The 14,596-nt window shown below is 45.6% G+C and overlaps 1 protein-coding gene across 9 annotated transcripts in view; it reads right to left on the reverse strand.

Moving 5' to 3' along the window:
• Positions 1 to 14,596, reverse strand: part of TIAM1 (TIAM Rac1 associated GEF 1) — a 163,479-nt gene that overhangs the window by 75,259 nt on the left and 73,624 nt on the right. For 6 of the 9 annotated variants that reach the window (XM_085528103.1, XM_015881158.3, XM_085528096.1 and 3 more), the window contains one exon: positions 2,456 to 3,435. In XM_085528103.1, the coding sequence (XP_085384229.1) occupies positions 2,456 to 3,424 (969 nt within the window). In that variant the 5' untranslated portion in view covers positions 3,425 to 3,435. Of the gene's footprint in view, positions 1 to 2,455; positions 3,436 to 8,228; positions 8,408 to 14,596 lie in introns of all 9 variants that reach the window. The other 3 variants (XM_015881178.3, XM_015881188.2, XM_085528092.1) reach the window with 2 other exon arrangements.

Consider the following 14,596-nt stretch of genomic DNA (forward strand, 5'->3'; position numbering starts at 1 on the left):
GTAATAAGGCCATCAGATCTACACCTCAGCTCCCACCTGTATGCTGGGGTAACCATCACACTCCCTCTTCACCCTATTGGTGTCGTATGAGTGAAGCACTCGGATGTTTTCAGACTGGGGACATGGGGTAAGGACAGGCTGGTAGCTTCCCTCTTCTCACCCTATCCAAAACCATCTAATGAGCTTTACCAGGGAACCCATCCTTTTATTTTATGTGCAAATTTGGACTTCCTTTTCACTCAAACACATCAAACACATAATGATAGACACTGTCCCATACTTGCTAAAGGTAGGTTGGGTCTAACATGACTTCACCACTGACAAGTATCTTTTACTTACTGCACGCTGCTAGGATTAAAGGCTTGGAAGGAAAACAGACCTTTCCAAAGCTTTAATTCTGTTGATTTTATTTGTGGTAATGATTAGTGCTGAGCCTCCTCATAGCCACTGTCTGACTCCAGGCTCAAGAGATGCATCTAGTGAAACCATCCCACAAAGCCATTTCCTTGGGTATAGCTGAACATGGTTCGCAAATTCATGACTTTCACTAAGTGCCTCAAAGGAATTTTCTCAATAGCAGGATAGACACCCAGAAGAAAAATAAGTGCTTCACTTATCACCAGTGACACTGCTCCCCTTTTCTTAAATACACTTGAAAGAGGGCTGCAGGCAGCATTGCACCTAACAATCTTCATGAAAGCTGTTACGTTCAGGGCTTCCAAATAACATCTTGCTTTTGTTGTTGTTCTCCTCTTGCTTTTCATCCTGCACTGCCTGCACCAAAGGGCTTCCGTGCTCCCACTGTAAAAATACCTCCAAAAATAAAGAGCTGATTTGGAAGTACAAAGCTGCTGTTGTGGGACGCTGCAGCATCTGTTTTAGCGTGTCATCTTTATATTTAGAAGCAGCATATCCCCACAGATCAAGCACAGCCGGTAAGTCACTCAGCAACCCCTTCCCATCAGCTCTCACAAGTCAGTGCCAGCAGAAGTCCTCCCTCCAGCTGCTGGAGGGGGGGCTTCTCTTGCCTTCCCACAGCCCTGTGCACAGAGGCAGCCCCACACCTATGCTGTAGCACGCTGTCACCTTACTCGCATTGTTGAGCCTCGTCTCCTTCTCTCTAACATCAATGTCCTGCTGAAAGCTCAGCCCGGCGGCAAGACACAAGCCTGCTGGCCTCCAACCTTGATGCTTTTTTGCAACATGCTGCTTTTTCTTTTTTCTGGGTCACGCGGTGCAGTGCGTATGCCGCACGGCATCTGTACAAGAACATGCAATAAAATCAGAGGAGCCACTGAAGCGTGCAATCTAGCACACAGCTCTGACCTGTGCGGTCAGACTGCTTTGTCTGTGCCCCTCAGCCATTTTTCTGAGCAGATGCCCACAGCTAGAAAATAGCTGACATTGAAAAATGCCAGAGAGCCTCTTCCATGAAGCAGATGGAGCTCTGTTCCGAGAAGGCCCAGCAAGCAAACCAAATGAAGTTAAAACAAGTGCAGCGTTCCTACAAAGTGTTTGCCACATGTGAGTTGTACAGGTGGTCAGGATTTGAAAGTCGACCCCCCTCTAAGAGCAGTCTGCCCCTTACAGAATAGCAGTTTGCAGCGCCAGGCAGAACTGGGTAACTCAACCAGGCAGAACACAGCAGAGAAGGACAAAACACAACGCAGACCCAACAGGAGCCATCAAAGCAAAGGTCACACGAATGCTGTCTGGAGGGCAGGAGGGGCAGCATATATAGAAGCTCATCTTGGCTCCTTGCTGCCTGCTAATGGATGATGGGTATGACGTCCTCCCAGGCTAGAAGCAGCGTCTCCTCCACACAACCCCCCTTCATTCTTCAGTCTGGAGCCAGTGAGCAAAGCAGCTCGCAGCACTGGCAGCCTCCTCCAAGGGGAGACCAGTGTTTCTCAGTAATGTTTTGCACAGATGTGAACACCGTTAATTAAAAAGAGTGAAATTTCAGCCCACCAAGCATTTATGATGAAGCAGAGGGGAAATGTTCACGGATTTCTCCTTTGCTTTCAACCATGAGGAGTGCATGTGTGTGTGCATGCAGGAGGGAGAGAGGGGACAGAGAGGGGAGAAGCAATGTGTGTGAGCTCCCAGGCAGAGTGATCAGTTTTGGCAGCTACCCTGAAAGAAAAAGGCACTGTCAGCTCTGTAAAATACACAGGAAGATCTTTCTTTACTGGCAATCTTCTCCAGAGATTGCATAGAGTAGAAAAGGCTCAAATAGAGCTGCAGAGAAGGAACGCTGCACTGATGTGTTGAAGCCACCCCCTGAGACTGCTTAGTTCAGCTCTCACCTGGACACAGTCCGCTGTCACTGCTTCCTGGAATGGAGGTGTTGAACAACAACAGAGCCTGGAGGAACCTGGAATACCTTTATCTACAGAAACAGCCTGGCAAATGCCACATGCTTCCCCTTTTATAGAGAAAAAGATGGCCTTACCTGAGTAGTTTTCGCCCTCCTGCCCTGCATGCTGTTACTATGGCTCATCTGTGGGTTGGCGGCTCCTTCTGAAAGGCAATGGGACTTCCTGCAGGGCAGCGTGTTGTAGTTACTGTAGGAAGGCACATCCTCGGCAACACCAGATGCCATCTTATGGCTGCCGATGTCCGGGATGTCAGACACTAAATTCCGGCAGTACCCTCCGAAAGCATTGCGTGGGCCCCCATTTATTGTAGCGCTTGGGGCTTTGGGGGAGTACAAGTCACTCATGGAGTTAGCACGCTGGCAGCCAACCAGCTGCTGGGGGCTGCACTCAGCCTCTGTTCCCCGGACCGTCTCAACGTCCTTCTCTTCGGCCAAACCCAAGATTTCCTCATTGCTTGTCAAATGCTCCTGGCTGAGGTCAGAAAGTGAAAACTCCAGGCTGTCCTCCCGCCAGATGTCAGCTGATTTGGAGCGCTTCTTCTTGAAGCTGGCTGTCTCCGCAAACCTCGTCCCATTTGCCGCGTACCGGCGCAGCCTCCCATCACCCTCAGCCAGGAATGGCGGTTCCTCTCCATAGAGCCGGCTCTCCTCCGAGTCAGGCATGCTCTGAACAGAGGCTGCGGTGAGCACAGTGCTGCTGTCCATGCTGGGCGTAACGGAGGAGTCGGTGTGGTAGGAGACAGGCCGCAAGCCCATGTCCACACGGTCCACCCAGATCGGGCTCCCAAAGTCCTCGAGGTTGGCCTCCTGGGTGAAGGGCTCCAGACCGTTCTCTGCCAGAGACTGGGGGATACTAGGGGTGCTGCTGGAGCGGGTGCTCACCTCTGAGTTCCTGTGGATAATTTTGCCAGAAGAAGCGTGTCGGGTCCGGCGAGAAGCTTTATTGGAGAGGCGAAGTGAACGTGATGTGTGCTTGCGGCCCAGGCTGGCGTGCTTCTCTCCATAGAAGGCATGCTCTACGTTTTGGCTTTCCGCGTTTCCCATGGCTTCACAGTCTGCAAGGGAAAAGATCAGGGGCCATTAAAGTCAGCAAGGTTTGCTGTAGCGGTGGTTACAGTAATACAACAATTCAACAATTAATTAAGGGAGCTGGCAATTGTACCAGCAACTTACAGTTACAGATCAGATAAATCAGTACAGATCATTGCTATGCCAGGGTGAACGATGAGCGCAGAAGAGGGAAGGACTGAACCTTGAATACTGGTCTGGACTGGAGCCAGTTTATCAGAAAGTACACTATCAGACTCAGCCACACACACACTCACTTGGCTACTGGTATTAGCTAATCCTTCACAATCCTAGCCAACACTATAAGCCCAAAAAATCAACAAGCAGATAGGCATGACTGCTTATCTGCGTGCAACGAGATACCAAAAAGCAGAAGGACAAACATCTTTATTTGAGATTTCACTCTTTTTTTTTCTTTTTGCTAAGAACCACAAGTTGAAGCACCAAACAGCAAAGTACAAATTCAACTAGTCATTAGCAAGCTAATGATAGGTTTGATTTCTGGAACAAAAAAACAGAGCAACGTTAATCAGGTACAAAGATCCCCACACAAGAAGGCTGTATTATGAAAAATACATTATCACGAGTGACTCAGACTATACAAAAATAACCTTTCCTTCCTACTCACTCTGAAGCAGATAGCTAGATCTAAGCACTTTGATCTAGCAAAGAGAAAATTGAGCTGGAAGATAGGGACTGGGTTTCTGTCCCCTTCTCCATATCCAGCCTCCTGCGTTATTAAGTTGTGCGTGCCCCTCCCTGAAACAGGTTTCCCATCGAGCAGATGGGAGTCATGATCTGGATTCAGCCTTGGAAAACACATTGAGATCTGTGATTTCACTCAACAAATGTCAGAAATATTTTTTTAGTAGTATTGGCTCCTTCTGACCAAAGAGCAAGAAGAAGAGCAAGAAAAGTAAATGCTAAAGTATGCAGCCATTCAAAATTAAATAGGAGGGATCCTGAATTAGACATAAGACAATTATATTTAGATAAATAGTCCATTAATCTTTAAAAGAAATTCTAAGACAAAGCTTCTTCATTTTAAGGTACTTCTGTTAGTCTAGGTTGAAAAAAAGAACTCTGTCCTGACAGTAAAATATTCCGGAGGTTTTAATTTCTCCAGGCAATTTCTTCTCCTTAAACAGGACGTGTGAATGAGTATTGAGCCCAGGGTTCACAGGCTGAATGTGCCCATGTGTGCTCCCTCACTATCTAAATGCACAATATCACTATTGCACGGAACCAAATTAACCCTACATAAAATACACCAAAAGCAATGAAGTGACTGTGTTAAACGTGGGCACAGCAGTTCTGCCGTAGGCTGCTCTGGACATATAGGGTGGAACTGAGCTTATATAGTAACATTTCTGAAAACAGAGGATGATACTACTTAATATTTCTGCCCAGCTAAGCAGGTTGCATGTGAGACTAAAAGTCTGCTCTGTGCTAGAGCAACAGGCTCCTCCAGAAATATCTGGACATTACTGTATCTAAAGTAAATATACTCACGTGCCAAGGAAACCATACCAGGAAATACCCTGAGTCTACTGATTGTAATGGCTGAACTCCCATTGACTGTCATGAGACTTGGTTATCATGCATCGTTTAGAAAAATAAATGTGAACAGAGAGTAGGTTTGGATGTAAAAAATAAAAGTGACGGCATTATAAATCCCCAGGCAGGGTTTATTATTCCTTAGAAGCTACGGACCTTTGATATGGACTGGACAGAAAAAAAGAATGTCAGCTGGCTACTTTTGAAGCACTTTAGAGCACAAAACCTGCATTTTGTTTCCCACACCGATGCCTAAAGCCAGACCACAACACTCCCCCTCTTGCAAAAGAAACCCTCTTGAGGTAATGCTTTTAGCTGCTTTGATTCTGAAATTACTAACCATACTCTCATTTGACAGGATTTCTACTGGCTGCAAAGCACATCAGAGCATGCAGTTATTTTTCCCCCATCTCCAGCAATGAAACCATCACTTCAGTATCTATTTAAGGAGAAAAAGCAGTTCTAAAAGTTCTCTTGAAACCATGAAAAATTAAACGAGAGGCTTTTTACCTTTTGATATGGAGCTGCAGAAGGGCAGGGGTGTTCCTAGCGTACTGCACAGCCAGGCACACTTGCTGATGAAAACACTGTGCTGCAGAAAAGAGCACCGTGCCACCACCTTGATGTAGAATCCATGCACACCAGGCAGAATGACACCAAACCAAAAAGAAGCAGCAGCCCAGGCTGCATCCCCAGCCAGAAAAGGCTCTCCTGAAAGGAGGGAAATCTTTCCTCCGCAAACGCAGCCGGCTACAGGAATGTTTACTGAGCAATTTCACACAATGAGAAGTATCTGCTAGATACCTGCGAGAAGTGCCAGACTTCAAAGTAAATAGCTGTCCCTTTTTAATTCCAGATATTGGCGCTTTAGGTGAGGATGCCTTTGCAAATCCTGCAGACAGCTATCTATCCAGGTGATTAGCCCAGAGCTCACTCCTGCATCCAGGGAAGGCAATTTCCTTACCCCAATCCCTCCGTCTTCCCCACCTACACACTGCACGTTGGCATGCATGCAAGTTCCACTGTATATTTCCATTAGTCGCCCCAAACCAGTTCAGGTGTTTATAGGACCTTGCAGACAAGTTCACCAAAACGGGAAAAATTAAACTGAGAAGAAAAACAAAAGACTATTTTATAAAAGTTGCGTTTTGCAGAGCTCATGAGCTGAACGCGCATGCACCAGCACCAGCGCGAGGAAGCCTGCCTGGGGACACAGCAAGGATAGGTGGCACGGCTGCAGAGCGCTGCAGGAGCCAGAGAAGGGGGAAGAGGGTGGCAGGGGCAGCTGTGGTGCAGATGCAGTGTCCTCAGCTAGCAGGAGCGAGGCAGGGGAAGGGAGCCTCAGCCCTCCCCTCCTGGGGCGGCAGCAGACACCCTGGGGCAGAAACGCCTCCAACTGCTCCAGCCACAACTGCCAGATGCTGCCTGTCTACAGCTTAACTGAATTTAGCACACTCAATGAAAAAAATCTGTATCAAATTAAGAAAATGAGTCATATTAATGGGACTTGCACGTAAACGCTGATAGGACAAAGGCTCCCCTTGTTAGCTCGCCCGCCTGAATCCAAAGGTGACCATTAAAGACCTACTGAGGTACCCACAGGACACTACATAAATCAAGTGTGACATGTCTTGATGCTTTAAACAGGTCTGTCAAGCATGGCCAAGGATTGCGACGTGTCAAAAATCTGTTCTGAATTATTCTCCAAAAGCAGCAGAGATTAGTGCACACAGACCATTATCACAAGCAGAACCAGTTGGAAATTTTTCAGCAGAAAATGTTGATTCATCAAAACCCAAACTCTTTGTGGGAATAGACCGGTTTTGATGAAAGGCTTTTCCATTCCGTGAGGAAGAAACATGAAAACCCAAGCAGGGAGACAGGCACGTCTCCCAGAGGAGATACCAGCTCAGTGACTCAGTCACTTGCCAAAGAAGCAGATGATCAAGATCTGTATCTGCAACCCAAGTGAAGCAAACAAAGGGCTGCGACTTGTTCCTCCACATCCTCGAGGGGCAACCTCTCCTACAAGATCTGTTCCGTCCTGGTTCAGAATAGGAAAAACAGAAATTAGGGAAGTTCAGGAAGGTTCATGAAGGCCTGTCTACTGCACACCAATAGACAGTAAGGATTTCTTTTTAATTCTTTTTATCACGGAAAACAAAGACTCAATATGTGACTGTGATATCAACATTAGGATATCAGGAAGGAGAACAAAAATTCTGCAGCAAATCTTCAGAAAAAACAATGCTCCTTCTATCAACTACCCTAGACGGACTAGTTGAACTCTAGCTGAACTGCAGAGTCTTTGCCGGATGAGTCACAGAAAATGGTTATAGATAAAGAAGATCACATTCCAAATGACCACTGATGACGGTCCCATCTAAGAACACCGTTTCATTTTAAAACTGGAATTCTTGTTTCTCTTCCCTTCTCCCCAATATTAAGTATTCCTCAGAAATATTACAAAGCTAAAATACTTGCTTAAAGTAAGCCTTAATTACTAACTCTCCAGATTCCAAAAAGTTGGGCCTTTTGATTCCAGGAGAAAATCTGACATATTATTAACTTTCAACCAAATTTGAAGCACCTCGCAAGACAACAGATTGCCAATTTAAATTTAGATTCTAGTAGGAGGCCCTGGTGACAAATCTGTATTTTTTCTCCTGGAGCGAAGCTTGAAGGTTGTGAGAACCAGAACAATGATTAAATCCACGGTGAGCAATGATTCTACTGAAATAAACTTCTGCGCAAATCTTCCAGCCGACGACAAAGATTTTTACTGAACTCACAAGAACCACATAGGAAAATGTACAAGGCTAATAACCAAGTGCGAACATACGTATTTTATTGTAATTAACGTGTGCAAGAAGGGGACTGAAACTCCACGGTAAGCCTTTGAGTTTCCCAGAAACTCCAACAGCATATTTAATTGTTTTCAAATAAGAACCTTTTAACTATTGATTGCTTTTCTGTAAGCCATTCTCGCATACGTTAAAGCATGGGGTGGACTCCAGAAAGGCCCTGCAGGCGATTCTAATCAGAGGAGGAGAGAGGGAGGAAGGGATGTCATCAGTAGCTGCTTGATAGCAATTCAAATGCCTTTGTATTGCTAAATGGGTGTAACCATAAACCACGTGCAGCTTATCCAATTTTTCCCCTCCCACGAACCATTATAAAAACACAGCGAACTCCTCAAGAAAATGTATGGACACACATGTACCTTCCAAGGCAATACTGGTATCCAGCGCAACCTTCCCCAAGAGAACTGTGGCATTTAGAGGTATAGAATTGCAAATGATACCAAAATGAACAGTTACTGGGATTGCAGAAGCTGTCAGCACCTGCCACTCAGCGCCTCCATTACTCCCTCGTCAGAGTCTATGACTATATGCCAAAAACCTGGGGAGAAAGAGGGGAGAAAAAAAAAAAACAACAAAAATCAGACAAAGGGTTAGCAGGAACGGCCATACAGGAGGACACATTCTGCCAAGTCCTATTATCATCACTTACCTAGGAAACATCATTCAATACAGCATGCAAATGCCGTGTTTCTATTTGAATTATACAATCCGATGAGAGAGCAGAATAAACGAAAAGCCCAACCAGATGCCTTGAGCCCAATCTGCAGAGCTCTCCATCCTGATGCTTTTTGCAATACAATTCCCTGATGAAATGAAGGTGCCCTGCAAAGGAGCAGTCAGGGCAGAGAACACACCTGTGCCTGCAGCTGGGACAGGGCTCCAAACATGGCCTCTCACAAAGGCACCCTCAGAGGGATGCAGGCTCGGCCTCTGGAGGCAAACCACCCAAGAAAGGCCTGAAACTAAGAGCCCCCAGAAAAATGACTCTGTGCCGACTGCCTAATTTATGAAAAGGGTAGTAATCCCAGCAGTGATTTCATTAACATTTCCCAAGGACAAATCAGAAGCGTACAGCAGAGCGTTAACGTGATTTTGTGCATGGTGAAAGGCTCTTGGGGTTAACTGCACCCATAAAAGCATGGATACAAGTGACAGCCTGTGCCTACCTAGACCTCAGACTGGTCATAAGAGCAGACCTGAAGTCACACAGGTGCTTGTGCACAAACCCAGGCAATTTCTTGGCCCGGGTACCACTGGGAGCCACACAGGGCCCGGTCCTGTGAGGCACCACGGGCCCATCAGAGTAGCCAGGGCTCTCTGCCCACACCAGCTCTGGTCACACAGCTGCTCCTCCACGGCCCGGCAATAGTGCCAACAAAACGCCACAAGCCCAGTTGTGCAAGTTATAAATACCTCCAAAAGACCCAAGAAAAACAAAACAAAAAGCTTTGGATGAGATTACCGATGCCTATCAGGTTATTACAGCTATCTGGTGGGGAAACTGTGATCCCCACTTGGCTGGGATCTCAAAAGAAATGAGCGTCATCGGCTCCTTTCCAAATTAAAAACATTCTCATTCTCTTTTTCCTCCTTCATGTTCCCCTCTCTGTTCCTCACCTCCCCCTCTCCCCCCAAGCAGTTGGTTGAGTTCTGTCTGAAAAGCGGTTCATGAATTGCTCAGGAGCTGACAGAAATTAATAAAATGAAGCTCATTTATATTGAAATGGACTCATTATCATGCCAGCTGCCAATAGTTTATAAGACAGGAATCTTGCTGACAAACAAGGTCCTGCAGGCAAGAGGCTTTCCACCTGCATCCACCGCATGACGGATAATCCTGTGAAGTACATTCCTCACCTCCAAAGAAATAGGATTTGAGATAATCTTTTTTTCAGATCTGTCTGCTATGGCCACAGAAAAAGTGTCCAAAAGAGGAAAAATACAGATGTGGCTGAGCATATATCAAGTTTTCCATCATGAAGTGGTTTTTGAGGAGTCTGTAAATCGGTCAGAAAGATCTGCTCCAACCTGAAGCCAACTCTGCTCACTTCTGCAAGAAACTAGCCACAATATGCCCTGCTCCACACACTACTTTGCTCCTCCAGTGCAAATTATCCTCTGCTTCTACTCATGCTCTACACCAAAATTTAAATGAATTGACTTGTTTGCTAAATAGGTGAAAAGATCCAAAGTGGAGACCCGCAACTGGAAGCTGAGTGATCCAAATTTGCACTAAGCTCTAGTGTGTCTGAAGGGCTGGCAACATCCTTTGCAAGAACGATGATTGCTCATATCTCACTGCTGGTATCTCACAGCAACCATTCTCAGGGTTGACAGACAGCTGCAAGCATGCATGCTTGGAACAGCCCACCTCATTAAAAAAGAATCATCAAAGGAAAGTTTTCAATCTATGCTCAAAACCAAATATTCAGTCTTTGAGCCGGTTCGTGCAAACGTGCATGCACAAACACACGTCTATACACATCTACGATGCATCTGTGCATGCATGTATGCCAGTGCCTACATATATCAGTGCAACTCCTCTTGTTCTTTCAAGTCTTGGAAGTAGCACAGCTGTATTTATTTCACAGCCACAAAACAGTGCCTTGAAAAATCAGGCCAAGGAGTTCCCACAGGGCTCAGAACACAGCAGCTTAAGTCAGTTCAAACTGAGGGAGCTCGCAGCAAGCCACGATGAATGGATTAAATGAGAGAATAGTAAGGAAGAAGAATACATTAAAGGAGTACCTAGTTATTCATCACATCTGCTACCTGTGATTCTAGGTACAGCAAAGAGAGGTTTGACTTTCATATGATGAGTTTACAATGCCAAAGGAGGAAAAAACATCAGCACACTTGCTTTCTTTCTGTTTGCAGACACTCAACATGAGCCTTAATGGATGAAAAATATGAAAGCTACAGCTTTCTAAAAGCCTCCTTTTCAAAGCAGAACCCTCCCTGCCCAGCAAAGACAAATTAGCATGCAAGTGTATCTCCTTGTCCAGCAAACACAAAGAGCTGGCTAGAAGAACAACAGCCCCCCTTCAATTTTATTTTTACTTTTCTATTTTATGATTGGTGGGGTTTTTTTGGTTTGGTTTGGTTTGGTTTTTTTTTGTCAGATTCAAAATGCAACTACAAATGTGAGATCAGTTAGTCATTCCACATACCTTCATCCAGCTTTGTGAAGCCACCAGGATAGATATATATATAGACAGGAAACAGCAGTCATTTCAAATAGAAAACATTTAATATTAATCTGTACCTTTGGGCTGCATTCTCCACCCACTATCCTATCCTATTCCAAACCACCGTAGCTTCAGTGTTCAGTCCTGCTTACTGAAATGGAGAATCACTTCATTTGTAACCAGAGGCCATATTTTGTTAGCCTTTATTACCACTTGTTAATATGAATTGCTGCCAAAATCAATGGCAGCATCTACCCTGAGAAAAAGGTAAATGCTCTAGCGTGCTCCAGGGTCCTGCTGCCCTGACAGATCTGTATTTCAGAGATTCCCTTGGCAAAACAAAACACAGCAAGCAACAGGGGACAGATGGATAATGGATGGATGGATGGATGGATGGATGGATGGATGGATGGATGGATGGATGGATGGATGGATGGATGGGCGGGCAGATGGACTGGATGACTCATTGGGTAGGTGGATGGAAAGGCAGGAAGGAAGGAAGGCAGGCAGGAAGGAAGGAAGGAAGGGAGGGAGGAAGGAAGGAAGGAAGGAAGGAAGGAAGGAAGGAAGGAAGGAAGGAAGGAAGGAAGGAAGGAAGGAAGGAAGGAAGGAAGGAAGGAAGGAAGGAAGGAAGGAAGGAAGGAAGGAAGGAAGGAAGGAAGGAAGGAAGGAAGAGAGGTTTCTCTAAGCCCAGATCTTTGAGATGGCTTTCTGTGATTGACTTCTTTTAAAGTAGTTTAAGTCAAATATACTCTTCTTTGTGTTTTCTTATACATATTTATATATATAATATAAAATGCCATATAAACCTTTTGTTTGTGAGGAAAATGAATTTTAAACCAACTACTGCTTTTGCTACGTGTCAAAAACATCTCATGAATCAGTAGTCAGATGATGATGACCACACAGACAAGGCTGGGAGGGATGTCCGCACATCAGCTAGAACTGACCAGTAGTGCTGGAATTGCACAAACTCTTCATAACCACCTCACTAACATGCACCTTTTGCATCTGTCATAGTTAGGAGAACAATGCCGTGTGATTGCTCCAGATGAAGAGGAGGGGAAAGAAAAATAAACCCACATTCTCTTTGTACAGAATTCATAATGAAGAGATGTGGGAAGCCTTGTTCCTCCAGCTGTAGCACCACACCTATGAGAATTTCTAAGGAAGGGACGAAAAAAGAAAGAGAGAGGAAGGTCTGTCAGGAGACCCACAATCTCTGTATAAGCGGCAATCATCCCCAAATCACAGCTAAAGAAGACAAAATCAGAAGCACGGCACTGACAAAGTACCTTGATAACGCATGAACAGAAAAAGCAGCCAGCCCAAGGGGAAGCTCCCTATTCAGGGTTTCTATATTTCTACTAGGGGATGCAAATAACTGACCCAGTTGCAAGTTTGTTTGTTTTCTAATCACTTTTACAAGTATCTTACGTGTCTTCAGTCTTTCTCCTTCCCTTTCCTTTTATTTTTAATGGTGGGAAAATCCCCCTCTCTTCCCTACGGGAAATCTGCAAGGATTTACACGTTGAAAGAAAAGGGCAGAGCAGGGAAAGGATTCTAATTTCAGATCATCAGACATAAGCAAATCTATGGGAAGCCAAGAGGGCAACTCCCTGGAGCCGTGGGGCAGGCTAACAGCAGCTTGCGCGCAGGGTGCTGGGAAGTGGGGGATGGGTTTACAGCCTGCCCTGGGGCAATACTAGTGGCACACAGAGCTGCAGGGCAGCAGGAATCGGCCTGGACTCTGTGGAGAGAGAGAATGAGAACAGGAGCTGAAGCTGGAACCACTGTGCGTGCATTTACCCGCTACTTAAAAAAGGAGAAGAATTCCCCAAATGCAACTGAAATAAAAGTAAAGCGTGGCTTGTTTATTTACCTTGAGGTTATGCATTATTGTTATTACACTTTGACTGAAAGGCACTTTCCGTTCGTGCCAATGGAACAGAGAACTGCTGATGCACAATGAGGACAAGGTGTGCCAAATGCATTAAAAAAAAAAAACACGTATTTAGAAGTAACAAGAAAATGTTCAGAGCAGGAGACGGGCCACCAAGTGGGTCTATCAGTGTATTCGCATTGGACAGATGCTGCCAAACCACCCAGAATGACAATCTCAAGTAATAAAAATCAAAATCCTTGGCTTGAGTGAGTGGGGAGCCATAGCAGGCAGGATGTGAAGGATAAAAACATTGTGGAAAAAAAAAATTAAGGCCAATAATTGGAGCGGGGGGTGGAAACTGGAGAGGAAGCATTTAGTATATACCCTCGTTTAAACACATAGGTAAGTAATCTGATTTTCAAGCAATGCCAAAGACCTCACACAGATCATTAAGATGGTGCCTGAGATATGAACACAAGTATCTAATTTTAGATACCCCAACTTAAGTACCAAGGAGGGATTCCAGAGGTCTAAGGAAAAACACAGTGCAAATTAAACTCAGGCGAGCTCGTGATGAGAGCAGCTCTCACATTTTCACCAGATTTCTCTGACAGAATGAAGAACCTCATCGAGGTAGAGCAGCACAGCAAGGTAAGCTGTAGAATTAGCAGAAAAGTAACAACTATTTCTGCAAAGGGGACAGTGGGAGTACAACAAGGATGGGTATTAAAGAAGAGGATGTATTTTTAAGTTGCTGGTATCAAAGAAGAGAATCATAGAATCATTAAGGTTGGAAAAGACCTCTAAGATCACCCAGTCCAATCACTGGCCCATCCTCACCATGCCCACTGCCCACGTCCCTCAGTGCCACATCCACACGGCTCTTGAACACCTCCAGGGATGGTGACTGCACCACCTCCCTGGGCAGCCTGTGCCACTGCAGCACTGCTCTTGATGAGAAGAAACTGCTCCTAATATCCAAGCGGAACCTCCCCTGATGCAAGCTGAGACCATTCCCTCTTGTTCTATGGCTGATACCTGAAAGAAGAGGCTGACTCCCATCTCACCACAACCTCCCTTCAGGTGGCTGTAGAGTGCAATGAGGTCTCCCCTGAGCCTCCTCTTCCCCAGACTGAACAATCCCAGCTCCCTCAGCCGCTCCCCATCAGACTTGTGCCCCAGACCCTTCACAGCTTCACTGCCCTTCTCTGGACACGCTCCAGGGCCTCAATAACTTTCTTGAAGTGAGGGGCCCAAGACTAAATACATAGCAAGGCAGCATGCCTTGTGGAAGTCCTGGCACTAGAGAGCTCCTACATTTAGGTCAGAATTTAGCAAGATTCAGTTGCCACTGAAAGCATTTGTTGTTGCCAGCACACTTATGACTACATGGCTTCTGGTTTTGTCTAATGAGATGATATCAAGCGCTCCAGAGCAGGTTTCACAGCCTGGCATTACCATAGGACAAACCCCCACCATTTCACCACCATGCGTACAGAAATGTTCATGCAAAACTCAGCTGGTCTGCACCAGCTTGCTGCTGTCAGAGTTAAATTAAGCATGCAGATTTTATCTGGTACGTCCTGGCAGAACCTGATCACTCAGACGCCGTCACTGAAATGCACTCGCACTGCAGTACACTTATCTGGGCCTA

The sequence above is a fragment of the Coturnix japonica genome, chromosome 1, assembly GCF_054131305.1.
Source record: "Coturnix japonica strain WE chromosome 1, WE-NBRP24, whole genome shotgun sequence".
Taxonomy (NCBI): domain Eukaryota; kingdom Metazoa; phylum Chordata; class Aves; order Galliformes; family Phasianidae; genus Coturnix; species Coturnix japonica.